Source organism: Chanos chanos, chromosome 3 (assembly GCF_902362185.1).
Source record: "Chanos chanos chromosome 3, fChaCha1.1, whole genome shotgun sequence".
In the NCBI taxonomy this organism is placed as follows: Eukaryota; Metazoa; Chordata; class Actinopteri; order Gonorynchiformes; family Chanidae; genus Chanos; species Chanos chanos.
Genome location: NC_044497.1, coordinates 3252406 through 3274378, shown reverse-complemented (window position 1 = coordinate 3274378; position 21973 = coordinate 3252406). Strand labels below are relative to the sequence as shown.

At 41.7% G+C, this 21973-nt stretch overlaps 1 protein-coding gene across 1 annotated transcript in view; it reads right to left on the bottom strand.

Annotated features, from left to right (window-relative positions):
* Nucleotides 1-21973, bottom strand: part of LOC115806343 (NACHT, LRR and PYD domains-containing protein 12-like) — a 51385-nt gene that overhangs the window by 4146 nt on the left and 25266 nt on the right. Inside the window, exons 9-13 of the mRNA XM_030767018.1 lie at nucleotides 16927-17100; nucleotides 15166-15339; nucleotides 13785-13958; nucleotides 13531-13704; nucleotides 1381-1551 (exon numbers count right to left, since the gene is read on the bottom strand). Coding sequence (XP_030622878.1) covers nucleotides 1381-1551; nucleotides 13531-13704; nucleotides 13785-13958; nucleotides 15166-15339; nucleotides 16927-17100 — 867 coding nt within the window. The remainder of the gene's footprint in view (nucleotides 1-1380; nucleotides 1552-13530; nucleotides 13705-13784; nucleotides 13959-15165; nucleotides 15340-16926; nucleotides 17101-21973) is intronic.

The window sequence follows — 21973 nt, the reverse complement described above, 5'->3', positions numbered from 1 at the left end:
TCTGCCCAAGCAGCTCTTTAGTGAATCCAAATGGGATTCTCTATAATGGCAGTGCGCTTGCAAGCCCTCTCTGTGCACCTTCTCCTGCGCCACTCAGCGCATCAGAAGGAGATGAGCTTCCGTCTTACGATGTACTGAAGCTCTGCGAGGGCTGATCTGTCCTCCACTCTTGCCTACCTGTACTGGTGTTTTAGAGTCTTCAGCTCTTTCCTGAGCTGGGTGCACTTGGTCTTGTGCCGATTTGGCTTAGGTGAGTTGTTATTAGCTTTTGGTTGTTTAATGCCAAATCTCTCAGCGCCAATGCTGATAATCAAGGTGACAATCAGAGTTGCTGATCCACTTCCCCCCTTGATGATGCTTCAAGAGCAGCATCAACATCCTCATCAAACTGGTGCCACTCAGTCTCCTTGTGTACGGCAGGCCACAAGAACAGGCGACGTTCAGATAGGCGCAGCATGTGGAGCTCGAGGGTTCTCGACACTGTGCGGTGAATCCGGGCCCTGCCCCTCCTCCGTCTCTCCGGATGCAGTGCTGGGCACCGACTCTCCTTCCTCCTTGTGCAGCCCATCTTGGTCTGGTGGATCTTCAGACCTCTCAGGTTCTAGCAGATCTTACCGCGAAAAAAACATGTTGCTGTCTTCGTCGACAATCCATTGCTCATATTCAGTGCCAGGAAATCCGTCGATCTGGGGTGCTCATTCTCCCCTCCTCTCGGGCACCCCTGGGGGTATCTTTCAGATGGGCTGTCCCTAGCTTTGTGTGGGTGCTCCCTTGTGGGAGTCATCAGAACACTTGCAGTTTGTCATGATGATTGTGCTGTGGTAGTGGCTAGCAGAGACAGGGGTTAGCAGAAGGGTTGGCTGCAAGGGCAGAAACACTAGGTGCAGAGGCTCTTCCTGACTAAGTTGTTGTGAGAGATTAAATACAAAATACTGACAAAACAGGCTGTGAGCAAGGAGTACGCAACATGGGGTTTGGCATGCTTAGATTAAATTAATAAAAAAAAAATAAATTCAATCACCTCCTACTGTGATCATGTATTCTGTCACCCTGTAAGTCAAACATATATGTCTATCTATCTATCCATCTATCTAGCTAGGTAGCTAGCTAGCAATACTCTCTCTCTCTCTCTTTCTCTCTCTCTCTCTCTCTCTCTCTCTCCCTAACACACACACACACACGCACACACACACACACACACAAATTCTTCTGGGCATACAGCTGTAAAACACAGAAACTATGCAGTTGTTGCCATCACTTACAATCAATTCTAACAAAATGCAAAATGCGATAAAAATTAGCTTTTTGGTGAAAACTAAATTTTCCAATATTTTCAAAGTTAAAAACTTGGAAACAGCTGATCATATAAGGGAGACTTACTCAAGTTTCTCCAGTTTACATGAAGGATCCCCCAGCAGAGCTGAAAGCATCTCCTTTGAGTTTCCTGTGTGATTGTAGCGCAGATCCAGCTCTATCAGGTGTTTGGGGTTTGATCTCAGAGCTGAGGTCAAAGAAGAGCAGCCTTTCTTTGTGATTTGACATCCAGACAGCCTGCAGAAATAATCAGACAGAAGTTCAGTGTCTTACAATGTTTTCCATAACTCAGCAGCATCAGCCCTTCACTACACCCGCCTCCACCAAGCAAACTTCATGTCTCCCTTCAAGGTAAAATTCTATATTTACTATTATGTTTCTTTACTATTCGGAATTTAAGGGTTTTTTTTAATTGTGCTAGCATTTTTGCAAGGTTTTTTTGTTTCTTTGTGGGTTTGATTGTTTGTTTGTGACTGCTGTGTTTATGAAATGGTTTTGAATGTTTAGCCCCAACCCTGTTTTCCCCATAAGCGTATTGTGTTATAAAACAGCAGTATGTAGGCTACTCAGATTTTAAACAGGATGCCTTGCTTTATCTCAGAAACAAAGCCACACATTCGCATTTAAAGTTTCTCTGATATGACAGTGTTTTTTGTGCTAGCCTGCAGGTGAGCAGACTGGATAAGGAAGAGTACACTTATCATTTTCTGATGGGCTCTGCACGTCCTGCACTACATATAAGAAACAAGGGCTAAACATCCATATGTAACAAAAAGATCAATCAACGTCATGATCCACTATACACCAATGCCAATATCACATTGCACTAAAGTTAATGCGGCAGTTCAGTATTGCAGTAGCCTTAGTGATTTAAAACAAGCATAAATATGCAAAATTATAATGCACCTGACTTTCATGGGGAAAAAAAATGACCAATACACCTCGTATAGCTTTGAGCATTGTCTGGCTGTGGTCAGGTTATTTGCATCTAGAGCAGAGGAATTCAACCTTTACAATGTATTGTACACCACATAACCATATATATATATATATATATATATATATATAGAGAGAGAGAGAGAGAGAGAGAGAGAGAGAGAGAGAGAGAGAGAGAGATAAAGAGAGAGAGAGAGAAAGATATCTTTGTATGGATTGATATTTTTAAGTTATATTTACATGTGTGTTCATATTATCAGTCAAGTGTGTAAGTTCCAATGAATGTAGCCTTCAGTTTGACGCTCTACCGTCTCCCTCCGTCCATGTGCACATCCAATAATTGATCCACTGGACCACTTGGTATAGTTTAACTGTTTACTTCGACACAAAAATATTTTACAGACCGTTGTTCATTGCAAACTTATCGAAAACCAATGGACAAGATTCGAAAGAGCATTATTAATGAGAAAAAGAGACAGAAATTAAAGAGAGAGCGAGCGAGGTCAAAAAACTGTGTGGCTCCACTCTGTCTTGCCTGACTCCCTCCCCTCTCGCGAGAGTAACAAGCCGCAATTAAAGACTCATGTGATTACCACAATGAAGGGATCCATTGCCTATTCCCCAAATATGACAAACGAAATCTTGTGCATCTTAATCAATCATATGTCTTTTAAAGTGCAAAAAATCAACAATTAACTTATTGGACTACTGTAAATATATGTAAATAATGTAAATAAATCCGTTTGTAAATAATGCCAATATTGTATGCCAATTAATCAAATATTCATATTTTGTCCATAATCTGCATTTAGGCTCCTACATCACCGGCCCCTAATTGTTATCAATGTCCTTGAAACAATTACCAAAAAACTTTAACTTAAAGGAGCCTATATGCCATGTTACTTAGTTAAAGTTCAAGTATTTAAAGAAATCTTCTCCATCTTCATCTCGTCCCAAACAAGGATTTGGCTTCCGAACAGCTTATCAATTATCCTCAGATTCTTGAAGAAGACATAGCTTCGTCACTGGGTGACAAAGCTCATTCGTCTTGGTCTTAACTTTCACCTGACGAACAAGGCCTTTCTTGTCAGGAAAAGTCTCCACAATTCTTCCAAGTGGCCATGAATTTCTGGGTGACGTGTCATCCACAATCAGCACCACGTCATCAACACGGAAGTTTCTTCCAGGTGTGGACCATCGTTGACGCTCTTGGAGCTGTGCGAGGTATTCTTTGCACCAACGTTTCCAGAAGACATCTGCGAGGTACTGGACTTGCCTCCATCTGCGGTTAGCGTACTGGTCATCCTTGTTGAATAATCCTGGTGGTAGATCGGGCTTGACCTTAAGCAACAACAGATGGTTGGGCGTTAAGGCCTCTAAATCATTGAGGTCTGAAGATACCATCGTAATGGGTCTGCTGTTTATGACGGCCTCAGCTTCACAGAGCAAGGTATAGAGACCTTCTTCATCCAAAGGTTGTTCCTTCACTGTGATGTTCAGAATTTTCCTCACTGAGCGGATGAGCCGCTCCCAGCTCCCTCCATGGTGAGAACCTGCCGGAGGATTGAAGTGCCATTGGACACCTTTCTGTTGCAGGTATTTTGTGATCTTGTGGGTGTTCCATTCTTCGATTGATTTCTTCAACTCACTGTCAGCCGACCGGAAATTGGTTCCATTATCTGAGTACATCTCTTTGACTTGTCCTCTTCTAGCAATGAATCTTCTGATAGTGTTGAGGCACGCATCAGTGTCAAGTGAGGATGCAACTTCTAGATGTACGGCTCGTATGGCAAGACATGTAAAGATGACACCATATCTCTTTACTTGCCCTCTTCCTCTTTTCACCAAGAATGGGCCGAAGTAGTCAACGCCAACTCTTGTGAATGGAGGATCGTCAGGTAGGACCCTGCATTTTGGTAGATCTGCCATGAGCTGCTTGCCAGCAGTTCCATGTAATTTTTTACAGGTGACGCACTTGGACAAGAATCTTCTAATGGCTCCATTTGCTCCAGGGATCCAGAATCTTTGACGCACTTGAGCCAACATGTGATTCCTTCCGGCGTGAGCTGTGACGTCATGAATGTGACCCAGAACGAGCCTTGTGATGTGCGAATCTTTAGGCAAGATGGCCTGTTGCTTGGAATCATCGGGCATAGCTGTTCGGCTCAACCTTCCTCCAACTCTCATGACTCCGTCTTGGAGTACTGGATTCAGTTTGTAGAGTGAACTACTTTTCTTAACTCTTTGATGTTCCTTTAGCATTACCAAGTCCTTTATGAATCTTTGTTTTTGACAGTACTTCACAATTTCTGTTTCTGCTTTGGTCAAATCTTCACAGGTTAGGTGTGTTCCTTTGAAAGTTTTCTTGAACTGATTCATTCTGCTTTCTTCATTCAATGTGTTTCGTTCCTTTCTCTTTGCTTTCAGTTCCTTAAGCAAGTCCTTCAATTTCAGAAACCAGGCAACTGCACGTTTTAGCTTTGTCCAAGATGAGTAGTGGGTCATCAACTTGTCCATTGCATTTTTGGGCTCTTGCCCCTGAATGAAATGCACTTGAGTTACTCTTTTGACTTCCGGATCGTCGATGTCCAGCATTCCAGGATCTGGATTCTTGGGCCACTGGTCTTGTGCACAAAGCAAGAAACCTGGTCCTGAAAGCCAACTTTCATATTTCAAGAATGCCTCAACAGTCTGTCCTCTTGAGACGTGATCGGCAGGATTCAGAGTGCTATGGACATATCTCCACTGTGAAGTCTGAGAGTGCTCCAGAATTGTTGAGATTCTATTAGCAACGAAAGTCTTGAACCTTGTGCTGTCGCTGCTCAAATACTTTAACACAGCCGTGCTATCCGTCCAAAAGATTGAATTGTGAAGTTCCAGTTCAAGCTCTTTCCTCAGAAGCTTGTCCATCTTGATTGCAACTGTGGCTGCAGTCAGTTCCATTCTCGGTATGGTTGGAGACTTCAAGGGCGCGACCCTTGCCTTTGCCATCATCAGGGTGGATTGTGCTTCACCAACTGCATTTCGCAGCAGTAAGTAGCTTGTTGTTCCATAAGCGTCTTCGCTTGCATCGGCAAAGTGATGTAGCTGTGCGAAGACTGGAGCACCAAACTCCTTTGACTTGATGCATCTGTCAACTCCAAATTTCTCAAGCTGCTGCAGACTTGAGATCCAGCTTTTCCAGCTCCTAACAACACCGTCTGGCAGGTCTTCGTCCCAGCTATACTTCTGCCGGCACAATTCTTGAAGGATTCTTTTGGCAGGCAGTACTACTGGGGCAAGAAAGCCCAATGGGTCAAAGATGGAACTGACAATGGAAAGAAGGCCTCTCCTAGTGTGTGGTCGATCTTTGAGATTGATCTTAAACTTGAACTGATCTGATTCAGCACACCACTGGATTCCCAACGCTCTCTCCATCGGCAAGTTGTCTTCATCCAAGTCCAGATCTTGAAACCCTTGTGCTCTATCCTCTTCGGGGATTGAGTTGAGCAACTTCCGGCTGTTGCTTGACCATTTTGTTAGTCGAAATCCACCTTTCGCCAACATGCTCCTCAAGTCAGCACAAAGAGCAATTGCTGTGTCTCCATCAGTAGTTGACTTAAGACAGTCGTCTACATAAAAATTTCTTTTTACTGTTTTGGCAGCCTCTTGACCGAATTCTTCCTCGAAATCTGTTGCACATTTCTGAAGCGCAAAGGTTGCAACACTTGGCGATGATGTTGCCCCGAAGATATGGACTAACATCTTGTATTCAACAAGCTCCTGCTTGTAGTTCCCATCATCCCACCAGAGAAACCTGAGAAGATCCGTATCTTCATTGCTGACTCTGACCTGGTGGAACATGGCCTCCACGTCAGCCATAACTGCCACAGTTTCTTGCCGGAACCTCATGAGGACCCCCATTAGCGAGCTTGTTAGGTCCGGTCCTTGCAGGAGCTGCTGGTTCAAAGATGTTCCCTGGAAGCTTGCTCCGCAGTCAAAGACAACACGCAATTTTTGCTTGACTGGATGTCTGACTCCATGGTGAGGCAGATACCAAGTTCGCCCCTCAGTTGCCTGGCATTCAGCATTGTTGAGCTTCACTGCATAGCCTTTTTTGAGGAGGTCGTCCATGAATGTGACATATTCCTTATAAAACTTAACATCTCTAGAGAATCTTTTCCGCAAATTCAGCGCACGTTGCTCAGCAACTGATCTGTTGTTTGGCATATACAATGACTTGTTCCTCACGGGAAGACAAACACTGTAATGACCATCCACAAGTTTTGAGGATTGGGACACCATGTTAATAAACTGGTGATCATTCTTGGACATTTCGATGTCCTCATTTTGTCCAGCATCAGGGAAGTCCTGCTTGAACTGCAATTGCCAGAGCTCTTCCAATTTGGCTACTGAAATTCGATTTGCAGTGACTTCTGTCATCTTGTTCGTCTCCATTATATTACTTCCACCTCTGAGTGGTCCGTTTATCGTCCAGCCTAATACTGTTCGCACGGCGTATGGTCCATTGTCCACGCTGCTGAGCACTTGTAGTGGCTCCATCGCCTTGGGAACGTTTGCTCCTATGAGTAATCCACACTGCGTGAAAAGTGGTGTATTCGGAAATATCCGGACAAAGTAAACTTCCGCTAAACCTGCTGTTTTCCGGCGGTATTCGGATGCCCGCAGAACTTTGTCATGCGGACCTGAAAACTCCTGCAAATGTCCGAATACAGCTGTTAGACGGCAGTTTTCAGGCATCCGCATGACCACAGTCGTTAGCTGATGGCTTGGCCTTTCAAATGCTAATAACAGTCAGTGGTCTAGGTGGGACTGGGTATAGAAGCCTGCCCCCCTTCCTCACTGTAACTTTCTATCAGTTAGCCTATATGTAATATTTAGCCGATATTTTGATAACCACACAAACTTCTTAGGTGTTGCATGGTGTATAATATAGCAGTGGTAGGCCCATGTAGCCTTTAATGTCATTGCTCTGTCGTGCAGCTAAATTACAATGGACACTTCAAATGGAGCATACAAAAACACACTGAAAACATAATTTAAAAAAGTCTAAATGAGAGGTTCATTAATTACATATTTGATGGTTATGCAACTGTCCTTTACTTGGGGTCAAAGGTACAGGGTGACCAGATGCAAACAGACCAAATGGGGGACAAGTAGTAAGTTTGTGTGGGACAATATGGGACATGTTACTAATGCTGAGAGATGATGTAAAACTTAGATATAATGTCAGTCTAACTGTATAAGAAACACTTGTATACACTTGCATTGATAGACATCCAACATGCATTGGCCATTACAGGCTCATCAAAGACAACTGTACTTAAGCAAAGCAGCAGGCATCATACAACTCAAGTCTTTCAAGTTAAACCCCTGACCAAATCCAACTATAAGAATAAATAAGGCTCAAAATAAAATATTACATAAAATAAATCAATTTCAACGCAAATCTTTATATCAAGCCAAAATCTCTATTGGATGAGAAGCATGGTCAGAAGAGATAAAAGAACTTTTCCCTTTCTTTTGACCATGATGTCGGCTGACAGCGTTTATCTTCATATCTGTAAAGTTTTACTAAGTTTGGTTTTTGTGTCGTAGCAAAGAAATTCGTCGGCCCCACAGCTGCACAGTTTGATTGACGGCCGCCACAGACTCTTGATGACCGCCCTCAACGCTCTCCTCTCAGCCATTTGGTGAAAGCAAGGCTTTAAAAAAAACTCGCCTATGTTGCATTTTTACTGCTTTTGGCATAGCGCTATTAAAATAGATTAGAAACTATGCTCATGTGCGGGCGGGTAAAATAATGGATCCATATATTTTTTATTTCTGACAGTTAAAAATCAAACGACCAGCGAAAATGCGGGACATTATCTCAGTATGAGGGATGCGGGACAAAGGATACCGGACTTTAAAAAAAAAAAAAAAAGTTTACAGGGCATAGGAGTTTTTGTTGTTGATTTCTCGCTTGTTTGTTCGGAATGTTTCTCCTCAGTACGAGGACGCGCCCCGTTTTCAAACCACCCACTTAGAATCTAAGGTTGAGTCCTGTCCAATCAGTTTTCTGTGCGTGCATGGCGTAGAGTGACAGTAACCAATAGCATTGTGTGCAACTGCAGCGCGAAATTTGCTTTGGGGAAGGGGTTACCTGTAGTAAGGTAAGGAGAGGCGAGTCACTGAAGGATTACAGAAGTTGTACTCCGTATTATGTCCATAGTGTGCATTTTGAAGATGGCTTGCAAAAGAACAGTTAAGTTTTCGAACGGACAGCGGAGTGGAGAGGCTACTCGTGCGCCGGGAATATCGCATTTTTCCAACGCCGAGTCTGAACGAAAACAAACAACTGGTGTCCCCGTTAAATGCATTTTTAAGAAGATGTCTGAACAGCAGTAAACGTTCATGGAGAATGTTATTCGGCGGTTGGACAGGATGGAGTCCCATCAAAGAGGCGCAAGAGGAGTCTGCCCGAGAAAAGAAGACGAGCGGGGAATAACTCTGTTTCGGTAAGTTTATTTCTGTAGACTTCTGGCTTTCGTCTTTGACTGCCACGCATTCTGATACGTTCACATTTCTTTATCTGCTTTATCCCTTAATGTGGTTGAATTTAACTCTTGTATTAATTTTGCTTCTACAGGAAGCTGTGCGGATAATGCATAATGCTGAAAACAACACGCACAGATATGATCCACGGACATGGTAGGACAGCGTGTTTTGTTGGTAGACTATATCGTCGCGATTGTTTCATAGCAGTGCTTGGAATTCTAAACGAACTTTTAATCAATCTTCCTTTCTTCTCCGCTTTTTTTCTCTCTAGCATCCTGAAAGACCGATTGAGACTATTCGAAAGAGTTACCGGGTGAATCCAGAGAACAAAGAGGGGGGCAGGATCGCCACTCGAACGAGGCAAAGGAGGAGAAGAGTAAGTCAAAACATCATTTCCCTAGTAGTTCTTAGACTTTTTCTCCATTTGCTATTTTCAGTGATCTAATTTCTGTTTTCACTGTTTTGCATCTGCTCAAGGCCAGAGCTAGTGTTCTTTAAACTGAGGAGGAGGCTGCCATATGGAGGACCGCATCAGTAGATACAATTTCTGAAGGGGACGCCGCCATATTGGATGGAAGGCCAGCGTGGGTCCTCCCACCTAGCACAGAGTTGTCTGCACTGTGTGGGGTGCTACAGAATACAGACCACGGAAGCTGGGTTGTTCTTGAGAATGCTCAACATTTAGAGTTTCATTTATGCTCCCAAAAGCATTTGTATTATATACTATGATATTACAGTATATTCTGTTCTAATGTATTCTATTCTGTTATATATTGTACATTATATATATATATATATATATATATATATATATATATATATATAATTGTCAATTTATATGTCTTATATTATACTGTATTTGCTTTATTTATAATAAAATTTGTGTAATTCATTTTTGTTTGCCAGACTATCTATACAATCTACCTATGAACATAAAACAACACCACCACCAATAATAATAATAATAATTATTATTATTATTATATAAACCATATGAATTCATTTCTGGGGACCCACAATGGACCAATGGGGAAGGGTTTTAGAGGAGGGGCAAGACATTGCTCCACCAATCCAAAGAAAGACTTTTGACCAATTGCAGGATACCTGGTGGCCCAAGGTGTGAAGTGCAAATGTTCCCTTCCAAGCACCCCCAAGGGATTATTCACCATGGCAACTAAGGGCTCTAGGCAGACCCCAAAACACGGTACATATTCAGGAGTATTCCATGCCGCGTAACAGAGCTGCAAACTGCCGGATACAGCTGATTATCTGTGGAGTATCCGGGAATATACAGGAGTATTCCAGGCCGAATACACCTCTTTTCACGCAGTGCCAACCTCCGCTTGGACAGTGGGAAGTTTCACCTCTTTTAGGTGAGGCCAACTGTCAACATCCTCTTGGCAGGGGATGTTATCTTTGGTTATAGGGATGCTTTTCTGTGAAAACACCTCTGGAAGTCTGATAAACTGGTTACCATCCAAGCTACTGATTTCAAGTCCAGTCACAATACAAGTGTTCACGACAGATTCATTTCCCATTGTTCGCAACAAGATGCTTGTATTGCGTCCATTCATACTAAGCTGGTTTATCAGTGACTCTGTGGCGAAAGTAGCTGAGCTACCTGGATCCAAGAATGCATATGTTGTCATTACCTTGGTTCCCTTTTGTGCTTTGACACACACTGGAAGAACTGAAAGAGTACAATTTTCCTTACCGGCCCCTGTGACGCCAAAAGTTTCCATCATTTGTACAAGAGCACTTGATACGGATTGTTGTTCATGACTTTCTTTTGTTGTTTCTTCCCTCGTGTCTTTAGCGTTCATGTGCAGGAGTGTGGGATGGAGTCGAGAGCATTCTTGACACTGAACTTTCTCTTTGCAGCTGCTACTCATGTGACCGTGTTTCAAACATGCAAAACACAGACCTTTACTTCTCAAAAAGTCAATCTTTTCTTTGTGCGGCTTGCTCTTGAGTTTTCTGCAGACGGTGAGGCTGTGTTGCTCTCCTTTGCAGTAAACACAAGGCTTACTGTTTGCATTCACTGAGACAGTTTGTGTTTTTGGTGTTGTTTGTTTGTTTTCTGTCTTAACTTCGTTTTCAGTGGGAACAATGGTTGTTGTGAATACTCTCTTCGGTTTGAGTGTCTCTATATATTGTGATTTTGGTTTCTGTCGGACTGGGTCTCTCGTGCTTGTGGTAGTTTCTTTTATGTTTCCATAGAGCGGGTGTAATATATACCTAACTTGCTTATTAACAAAGTTGACGAAGTCCTGGAATTTCACTCTTTTCTTCGTTTGTTCTTGCAGGTCGCAGGCGAACTTTCTCCATGTTTCTTTGAGTTTGTATGGAAGTTTATTAGCCAGTGCCTTTATGTTAGCTGTGTTGTCCAAGTCTTCCATGTAACTAATGTCGGTCATTGTGTTGGAGCAGCCTGTGAGGAATAAGGCGAAGGACTGTAGTGCAGCGCCATCTTCAGGCTTGATTGTCTGCCAATCTAAAGCCTCTTTTATGTAGGCTTCCGCTATTTTGTAGTCATCACCAAAAAACTCCTTTAGCATTTGTTTTGCTTTAACATAACCTGCTGAAGGTTCCATGTGGATGCAGCTCTTAACCAATTCATGAGGATGTCCGCTTGTGTATTGCAGCAGAAATTGTAGGCGATCACGACTATCACTAATGCGGCCTTCAATTCCATGTTCAATAGATCTGATAAAGAATTTATATTCAAGCGGGTCACCCTTGAATGTTGGAATTGTGAGATCAGGAAGTAATGATGCTTCGTGATTCTTCACAAGGTATTCAGTGACGTTTGCTTGTTGAGAGATGGCCTTGCATAGACTATCAAGCACTGATCCAGCATTGACTTCCATGTTAGGTGAAGGAGAAGCTCTTGGAGGCATTTCTGGCTGAATGTTGTAATTAACAGCGGGTGTTGGTATGCCGTGCTGTGGTGATGGTTGTACAGGAACATTCACCTTTGTTTCATCAATCTGTTCGTCAACTTCAATGATGCTCAAGTCTGCTCCTGTATATTCGTATCTTTGCAAAACTTCCATTTTTGCATCCGACTCAGCAAGTGCAGTCTGCATTGCATGCATTTCCTTCCTGGCCTTTATTGCGGCTTCTATTCTTTTCTGCTCAGCCTCAAACTCTGCCTCTCGCAGTTTCTCCTGAGCCTCCCTACATCCCTTTTGCGCATGCCAATCTGCTTCTTCCTTTTCTATGGCTAACCTTTCTTTTAAAGCTGCAGCCTTTACCTTTAATGATGCGCGTTCCATCTCTGCCTTTATTCTGACTGAGGAAGATGATGACAGCACACTTCCACATTGCGATCTGGATCTGCTTGAGCGTTTGGTGGTGGATTTTGATGATCTCGATTTTGATGATGTGGACTTATCTGTGTGCATTACTGGTCTATCACACTCTTCAGCCTGCTCGGAACGTTTCATGACCTCTTTCATCCATTCCTCGCATTTCCAGAAGAAATCATTTATTGATTTATTTTTAGAATCAAACCAATTCTTTTGATTATCCAAAAATTCCTCCTCATCCATAAATCGTCTCAATCCAGAATTTAGGTCGGAGAATTCTTGATGCAAACAATTAAAGTCCACACGCAATTTATTTTTAACAATGTCGGCATTTGCATCGTCTTTCATTAACTGCTCAATTTGCTTTACCAAGCTAGTTATTTGGGATAGCTTATACCTGCGTGCCTGAATTTGTCTAGTCTTTTGTTCTTCTACAGCCTTCTCAGTCATTTTTACTATCCGTTTTTCACTGTTTTGTTCATCCATAACAATCGAAATTTTCCACACGCAATGTAGTAAAAATGCCGAAGCACCATAGAATGCGCTTTACATGCGTTCCTTCTATCCCACCGCCCAGTCGTTCTCGTAGGCTAGCTTCAACTAGCAATCCATGGCAAAGCAAGGAAAGATACGACTTACAGCTTGTCGTCTTCTTTTCTCCCCAAACCACCGTGATGTCCGTGTAAAGTTTCCTTCTGTAATCCGTTTCGAGTCAGGCCGTTCCAAAGTCCATTAATCCATGCAGAGCTAGTTTTTTGACTATACTGTAAGTTCCAATGAATGTAGCCTTCAGTTTGACGCTCTACCGTCTCCCTCCGTCCATGTGCACATCCAATAATTGATCCACTGGACCACTTGGTATAGTTTAACTGTTTACTTCCACACAAAAATATTTTACAGACCGTTGTTCATTGCAAACTTATCGAAAGCCAATGGACAAGATTCGAAAGAGCATTATTAATGAGAAAAAGAGACAGAAATTAAAGAGAGAGCGAGTGAGGTCAAAAAACTGTGTGGCTCCACTCTGTCTTGCCTGACTCCCCCCCCTCTCGCGTGAGTAACAAGCCGCAATTAAAGACTCATGTGATTACCACAATGAAGGGATCCATTGCCTATTCCCCAAATATGACAAACGAAATCTTGTGCATCTTAATCAATCATATGTCTTTTAAAGTGCAAAAAATCAACAATTAACTTATTGGACTACTGTAAATATATGTCAATAATGTAAATAAATCCGTTTGTAAATAATGCCAATATTGTATGCCAATTAATCAAATATTCATATTTTGTCCATAATCTGCATTTAGGCTCCTACAAAGTGATTCTGAAATACAGAAACATACTGGAATGTTTCAGATTTTAAAATATCCACTCAGTTACCCATCACCAATATCACATTGTCATCAAACACTGTTGGTGTACTCACCCTAATTTCTGCAGTTTACAGTGTGGATCCTTCAGTCCAGCAGAGAGTAGCTTTACTCCTGAATCCTGCAGGTCATTGTCTCTAAGATTCAGTTCTCTGAGATTAGAGTGGGGCGATTTCAGGACTAAGGCCAGACGTGTGCAGCTGCGTTTGGTGAGACTACACACATTCAAGCTGTGGAAAGAAAAAGAGAAGGTATCACACAAAATACAGCTGAATGCAAACAAGCACACACATGGACTCACCCCACTCACCTCAGTTTCTGTAGTTTACAGTTTGCACTCATCAGTCCAGTACAGAGCACTTTCAGTCCTAAATCTGTCGAGTTATTGTTACTGAGATCCAAGTCTCTCAGAGGTGAGTTCACTGATTGGAGCACTGAGGCCATAGATACACAGGATTCAAATGACAGATTACAGCCAGACAATCTAGGAAGGAAAAACTTGCATAGTCAATAAGAGACGACATAGCTGAAATGACTACATGCAAAGCACAGTACTTGCGCCCACTTCAAACCAAACAATTAACAAACAATCTAAATCCTTGACCGAAGAATCTAATTTTAGATCAATGTCATATTCTAACAGCCAAACCTTGTGGAGCTGGGTGACTAAAGTACAACTGGGACCATTATAAAAGGTATTGGCTGGTTTCACATATGTTTGAAGAAGTGTGTGCATTCACTGCAAATGAGGTGGCAGCCAAGCAATAGGTAAACGAAGCAAGGACAGCTATACTGGGTATTCCATAAAATGATTTCAGAAAAATATATTGTGAGCTTTCAGTTGTGCTGTCATAATCAGCAAAGGCTGCATACTATGCTCACTGGCCACTTTATTAGAAATGCTTCCCATCCTCTAGCCCCACATCAGTGGCCAGTCGATGACCACAGGACTGCTGTTGACTGCATAATATTTGGGGGGCAGATGATCACAGTAGTAGCACTGACATGGTAGTGAGTTTTGTGCAAGTGCAAGAACATTGGACACAGCAGTCTTGACACATATCAGTGTCACTTTTGGTTTGAGAATGGTCTGCCACCCAAAAACTATCCAGCCAATAGTCCAGAAACTGACCATTGGTGAATGATTTAGAGGGTGGCTATCAAATTGTGCATGACAGCAGGTTTGCTACTGTTTGTAATTGTACACCTATGGAAGTGTACCTATGAGGTAGGTCTTTCTAATAAAGTGGATGGCAAGCGTATGCTTGTGTTCAAATGATCATTGTGTCTACCATGTGCAACAATTATTACAGAAACAACATCTCAACCAAATTATACTAAGTTTAAAGACCACATGACTTCTCTTAAATCATAATTATTTGCTGTGAAACCTTGCCAGGCTTTACAATGAGATATTTGAGCCAAAACTCACGTTTTGTCCATTCAAATCTTTGACTCACCAGTTTTAAAAAATAGATTTTTGTTCAGCATGTGTTATTCAGAAAATTGATGGATATAACTTTTGTCATCAACAAAACAGTTGTTTCTATTACATTGTAAATGTGCCCTTTAGATTTTAATAGTTTTGTTTATCAAAGTAGGCATGGAAGAATCAATTGAAAGAGACATTAAATAGATGAAATCTTAAAAGGTTATTGAAATTGTAATGACTTAAAATTAGTGCAGTTTACCCCAGTGTGTGTAGTTTGCAGTGTAAATCCTCCAGTCCAGTGGAGAGCTCTTTCACCCCTGAATCCTGCAGGTTGTTAAAACTAAGCTCCAGCTTTGTCAGGTTACAGTGGGGAGATTTCAGAACTGAGGCCAGATCTACACAGCAGTCTCCAGTGAGACTACACTCACTCAGTCTGTGTAGGGAAATACATGACAAGATACAAAATATCACATTTTTCATGTATATTAAAGGGCAGCACATTCTCTCTCACACACACACAGACAGAAACACACACACACACACACACACATTACTCACCCCAGTTTCAGCACTTCACAGTTTGGATTCATCAGTCCGGCACTGAGCATTTTCATGCCTGAATCTTTCAGATTATTGTGGCTGAGATCAAGCTCTCTCAGGGAGTTCACTGACTGGAGAACTGAGGTCAGAGTTACACAGGATCTTGCTGAAAGACTACACTCTGCCAGTCTGTCAGGAAAAAGAATTCAAAATTAACTTAATCTATATGAGATTTCAGTTCTGTTAAATTTGACTCTTGACTCTGATAAGTAGTATTTACATTTGAGTTTACCTTTTTTTTTTCATTTATCAGAATTTAACAGATTCTTTTATTCAACGTGACTTCTAAGTGAGGCAAAAATATAATCCAAACATGTAGCCAATGAGCTGACTTGTGCACTAGTGTTGCAGATAAATTCAGTAATCAACCAGATGTGCAAGAAAAGTTGCAATAAATAAGAATGAATTACAAGTAAAAACAGTGATATTATTGTCATTAGTGGACATTATTGTCAGAGCAACAACAAAAGACATCATGTTTAAGACGTCAGTGGTGTATGAAGTGAAACTGATCAGAATGTAACATTTAAAACTTTCCTCCAACTACAATACAATGAAAAGTCCACCACCAGTTTGCAATGTCTGAGAACATCAAGTTACCCTAAACAACGGGATCATCAGATTTATATTTCTGCACCCATGAATAATAAATGTGGAAGAAATTCTGGCTTTAACAAGGTTAACAAGGAGATCACAGTTTGTCTGATGTATCTCTTTTTTGCAGTTGGCAGACAGTTGATGGACATTATAGAAAATAAAGCACATAACAGTTCCAGCAACAAATATGACCTATTTACTTGTTTATCTGTGGAAAACTCTGACACAAATTCTAGTTCTCTTCATATGAGCACAGTATAAGCCATCCAACATCTGAAATGACATGTCTAAAGCAAGGCCAACTGACTAAATAAATTCCAGACTCCAGGGAAAAGCTCCTGCGATGGACTGGTGACCTGTCCAGTGTGTTTCCCTGCCTTTCGCCCTATGAGCGCTGGGATAGGCTCCGGCACCCCCTGTGACCCTAATCAGGATAAGCGGCTTAGATAATGAGTGAGTGAGTGAGGGAAAAGCTCTTCTATTTGAGCTCAGAGCTGCTTGAGAATATTAACTGTCCATAAACAGCATACTCCAAAACAAGTCATGCGCTATGCTTTCACTGTGGAAACGTGCTTTGCTAAAGCATCTTAAAATGAACGCTCAGTTGAAAATTATTTGTTTCAAAACTTGAACCTAATCATGGTTTGTCTGCCTTGAGGAACACTGCAAATATATGTGCTCTTACATCACATGTTTGTCTGAATACATGTTCAGGAAGTCTATAGACATGAAAGTGGGCTGCACAGAAATTCTGCGGCACTGGAGATCAATCTCCACACCATTTTACAACAAAGATCTGTGTACCTGCAACTGATCTACTTACATTAGTTTATGTAGTTTGCAGTGAGGACTCATCAGTCCATCACAGAGCAGTTTCACTCCTGAATCTTTCAGGTTATTGTAGCTGAGATCCAGTTCTCTCAGTAGTGAGTTCGATGTCTGGAGTGCTGAGGCCATTATTACACAGGTTTCAGATGAGAGACCACAGCTGGCCAGTCTGCAGTGAAAATTCAGAAGGAAATTTAGGTTATGTGTTTCTATGCATAATTCCTAAAATCTGAGTTTCTTTTTTTGGAATGATCTCTTCTTGCTATTAAAGGTAAATTATCACAGATGTTGTATCAAATAGGTACAGTTCTTTATTTACGTCCATTAACATAAAAACATATGCAAAGCATATACTGCTGTACATTATTTTTGCCTACAAGTGCCCAGGAGTGGTCTCAGGAATTATTACCCAAACTCACACACAGACATTACTCACCCAAGTTTCTGTAGTTTACAGTTTTGACTCATTAGTCCAGCAGACAGCAACCTCAGTCCTGCAAGCCGTAGGTTATTGTAGCTGAGATCCAGCTCTCTCAGGGGTGAGTTCACTGACTGGAGAGCCGACGCCACAGTTACATAGGTTTCAGATGAGTGATTCCGACGATCCAGTCTGCAGACGGTATGTTTACATATGATAGTGAAATAATCAGCACTATAACACGTATAAGATGTAGAAAACATGCAAAATTCACACGACTAACCTTGCCCTCCTACATGTTCTTAGCACTGGGAGCAGCCTCTGCTGACCTGCTGCTGAAGTCTTGTACATTTTCAAGTCAAACTCATCCAGCACCTCATCTGACATCAGTAACACATAGGCCAGAGCTGAACACTGGTGTGGCTCCAGCTGGCTATCTGAGAGTTTTCCTGATCTGAGGGAAGTCTGGATTTCCTCCACTAGAGAGTTATCGTTCAGCTCATTCAGACAGTGGAAGAGATTGATGATCCTCTCTGGTGATGATTCTTCTCTAATGTTCCTTTTGATATATTCAACTGTCCACACAGTGATGATCCCTCTCATTTCTGAGCTGCTTTCTGTCATCAGATCTTGAAGGAGAATCTGGTTGGAGTCCAATGAGAGACCAACAAGGAAGCGGAGGAAAAGATCCAGGTGTCCATTCTTGCTCTGCAGGGCTTTGTAAACTGCATTCATGTGTAAATCATGTAGTTGCCATCTCTCTTCTTCATTTCGTGACTCCCTCAAGTCAAACACATTCAAGTTTGAATCAACACACGAAACATGTGCATATATTGCAGCAAGATGCTCCTGAATGCTCAGATGTACAAAACAGAAAACCTTCTCCCTGTACAATCCCAACTCCTCTCTAAAGATCTCTGTGCACACTGAAGAGTACTCTGAAGATTCACTCACATCAATGCCACATTCTCTCAGGTCCTCTTCATAGAATATCAGATTACCCTTCTCTAGCTGTTGGAAAGCCAGTTTTCCCAGCTTCAGAATCATCTCTTTGTCTGACTCAGACAGCTTCTTTGGGTTTTCCAAGGTGGTTCCATGGTACTTCTTATTCTTCAAACTGATCTGAATGAGCAGGAAGTGTGTGTACATCTCAGTCAGAGTTTTGGGGACTTCGCCAGTACCTGCATCACTCATCATATTCTCAAGCACAGTGGCTGAAAGCCAACAGAAGACTGGAATGTGGCACATGATATGGAGGCTTCTTGATGACTTGATGTGTGTGATGATTCTGTTGGCCAAGCTCTGATCACTGATTCTCTTCCTGAAATACTCCTCCTTCTGGGGGTTACTGAACCCACGGATCTCTGTGACCTGGTGGACACACTCAGGAGGGATCTGATTGGCTGCTGCTGGACGAGAGGTTATCCAGAGGAGAGCAGAGGGAAGCAGATTCCCCTTGATGAGGTTTGTCAGAAGCACATCCACTGAGGTTGACTTTGTCACATCACAGCAAAGTTCATTGTTCTGGAAATCTAAAGGAAGTCGACACTCATCCAAACCATCAAAGATGAAGAGCAATTTAAGTTTCTCATTTTCAATGTCTTTTATCTCTTTCAGCTCTGGAGCATAGTGATGAAGTAGCTGGATGAGACTGTAGTTCTCTTTCTTCAGATTAAGATCCCTGAAAGGCAGAGGGACTATGACTGTGATGTCTTGATTGGCTTTTCCTTCAGTCCAGTCGAGAATGAACTTCTGCACAGAGACAGTCTTTCCAATTCCAGCAACCCCCTTCGTCAGCACTGTTCTGATTTGTTTTCTTTGTCCTGGAGGCATATTGAATATGTCATTGTATTTTATTGGAGTGTCTCTAGTGGTTTGTCTCTTGGAGGTCATCTCAATCTGTCTGACTTCATGTTCATTATTGACCTCTCCACTTCCACCCTCTGTGATGTAGAGCTCCGTGTAGATCTCATTCAAAAAGGAAAATTTTCCTTGCGGCGAACGTCCTTCTGAGATGTGTTGGAATTTCCGTCTCAGGTTTGCTTTAATGTCTTCTCTCACTTTTCTTAACGGAAACGCTGTGCAATTATAGAAGAATTATGTCACTGAAAATTAATGAGCCATTTTACTTCCATTCCAATTTTTGATATTCATTTTATTTTTTTAATCCATGATTTGTTTTGTATTCCTATGGTAGTAGTATAAAACATTAAAGGTGAAGGTTTTGCTCACTTAAACCCATTTGAAAAGGGGGAAAAAGGACTCTTAATATCTGTTAATTTAATTGTTATAGAGAACAACTCTGTCCTGGGGAAAAGAAAAACAAGAACCAGTGCTGGTTATTTTAGGATTACCCTAATTAAGAGATTAATCTAAAAATAATTACTGCTGTTCTTCTGTGGCTGACCTGCATAACAAAACACACAGGCCAAGACAAAGGAATCACTGCAGGGTCTTCCACTAACAAGATGATGAGGAGTATGGATCATGGTCCCAAAGAAGAACTGATCAGAGTCACTTTTACAGTAGATGTACAGTAGGTGTATTCACATACCTACAGGCCACTGACTCATTGCTTCAAACTCTCTACCAGTCTGAACAGGTCAAATTTCCAATTCAGTTGTAGCTAACGGCAACCTTCAAGGGTATCTCTATTCAAACAAATATTCATAAATTTCGAAACAGCAGTCTTACCAACGTTAAGGAAATGCAGCGTGATCCTCAGAGCGCCCTGTTCTCCAAAGCAGTCCATCATCTTCTCAGCAACGCCAGACACATCAAGATCGCCCAGGTGACTACCTAAACTATCTGGGTAGTCCTCGCTTAGTTCTCGTTTAAGGGTTTGGAAATGTTCTGGCTTTATGTCGCCCAGTGTCATCCTGAGAAGCTTTGCAGTGTCTGATACAATAGAGGTCTACAGCAGACACAGAGAATAGTTACTGTACCACGTGCTATTCCTCCAATAAGAATGGAATAGATATATAGTGTGAACACTCACCTCTCTGTAGAGTTTACTGTGGCCTTGGTGCTCCTCCACTGCACAAACTTTACAGATAAGTGTCTGGTCAGTTTTACAGAACACCTCCAGAGCTCTGTGGTGCTGCTGACAGAGTCTCTGCTCCAGGTCTCCAGTCACCTCCACCAGTGTGTGTCTCTGCAGTGCTGGTATTGTGTAGTGAAGTCTGACATGGTTCTCACAGAGGGAGGCAGGGCAGGTCAGACAGGACTTCACAGCTCTCAGCTTCCTCCCAGTGCAGAAATCACAGGCCACATCTCCAGGTCCAGTGTAGCTGTGGTCTGGGTTAACAGGACTGAACTCTGCCTGCTCATCTTGTACCGCTTCAGACAAATTCCATTTACAGATGCACTGCTTGCAGTATCTTTGTCCACTAGGAGTGGAGACCAGATCCTTCAGCTTCTCTTTATATATGCAACAATGGAAGCTGTCCTCTGCCAGCCAGCTGGCAATTAGCTCACTGTAGGGATACAAGAGGAAGACGGTATCACAACATGGCACATATATTTAGAGTTCTTTGTAGATCTGCACTGGTCTGACAATATTTAAAATACACATGAACAGCAGGTTATGATAAGTAATGAATGAAAGGCTTACTGTTCATGAAATGTTCCTGAAAGGTTCAATAAGTTTCATATATTCATATAAAGAGTGCTATACCATACTGGGGCTATCAGTAATAAAATGCATAAGAATATTTCAGTGTGACCCATATATGCTGATTCAGCAGTGTGCTACAATGCGAATGGGCACATTATTGTGTGTAAAACTGAAGCAGAATTGCAAAGCACCGAAATAAAATAATAGACAAAGAATTTGTCAAAGAATTTCGAGAGCAAAATATGGAGTACACAAAACAAAGACAACACTAAATGAAAAATAAAAATAATAAAAAAAAAAAACGTTTCAAGAGTTATGCATATGGTCTGAAGTATAGTGTTCCAATTAGCATTCAGTTTGACTGATTGTGTTGAATCTTTTTTACTGATATTCATTTTAAAATACAAATTATCATCCTATGCTGTTTTCATCATGGCTCATTACAGTTCTCAGATGTCTTGAAAATCTGAAATTTTATCTGAAACTTCTCGTCATTTATGTACAAGTTGTCAGGTGCAGCGGACTTGGATGGTTTACTTTGCGAACCAGCAGTCACAAAATAGGTAGATACTGTTTTCAGCTCTCATTTTTGGGCTCAATACTTTCAGGTTTGCGCTTATGTACTGTTTGCAACAGAGGCGACAACTAATCCTAATGACAACAAGTAACAGCAATTGAAGCTTGACTTCAGTTAACGGAGATTAATTTGGTTGTGTCTGTCTGCAACAACAGCCACAAGAAGAGAGCTGAGTAAAAGCAGTTTATAGAATGATCAGTAGTACTAGCACTATTCCTAAGTTTCAAGAGCTGACGAATCCTTGGTCTGACAGACACAATCTCCTGTCAGAGAATTACCTATTCATTAGGTATAATATATACATATATGCCTGTTTTTGCAGGAAATGTGGAACATGAAAAGCTTATGGTGACTGAGGAATCAGACCTCATGTCTCCTCCATAGGGGTCGTTTCTTAAGTTGGGTGGTTCATGTTGTTTTGATGCATCACT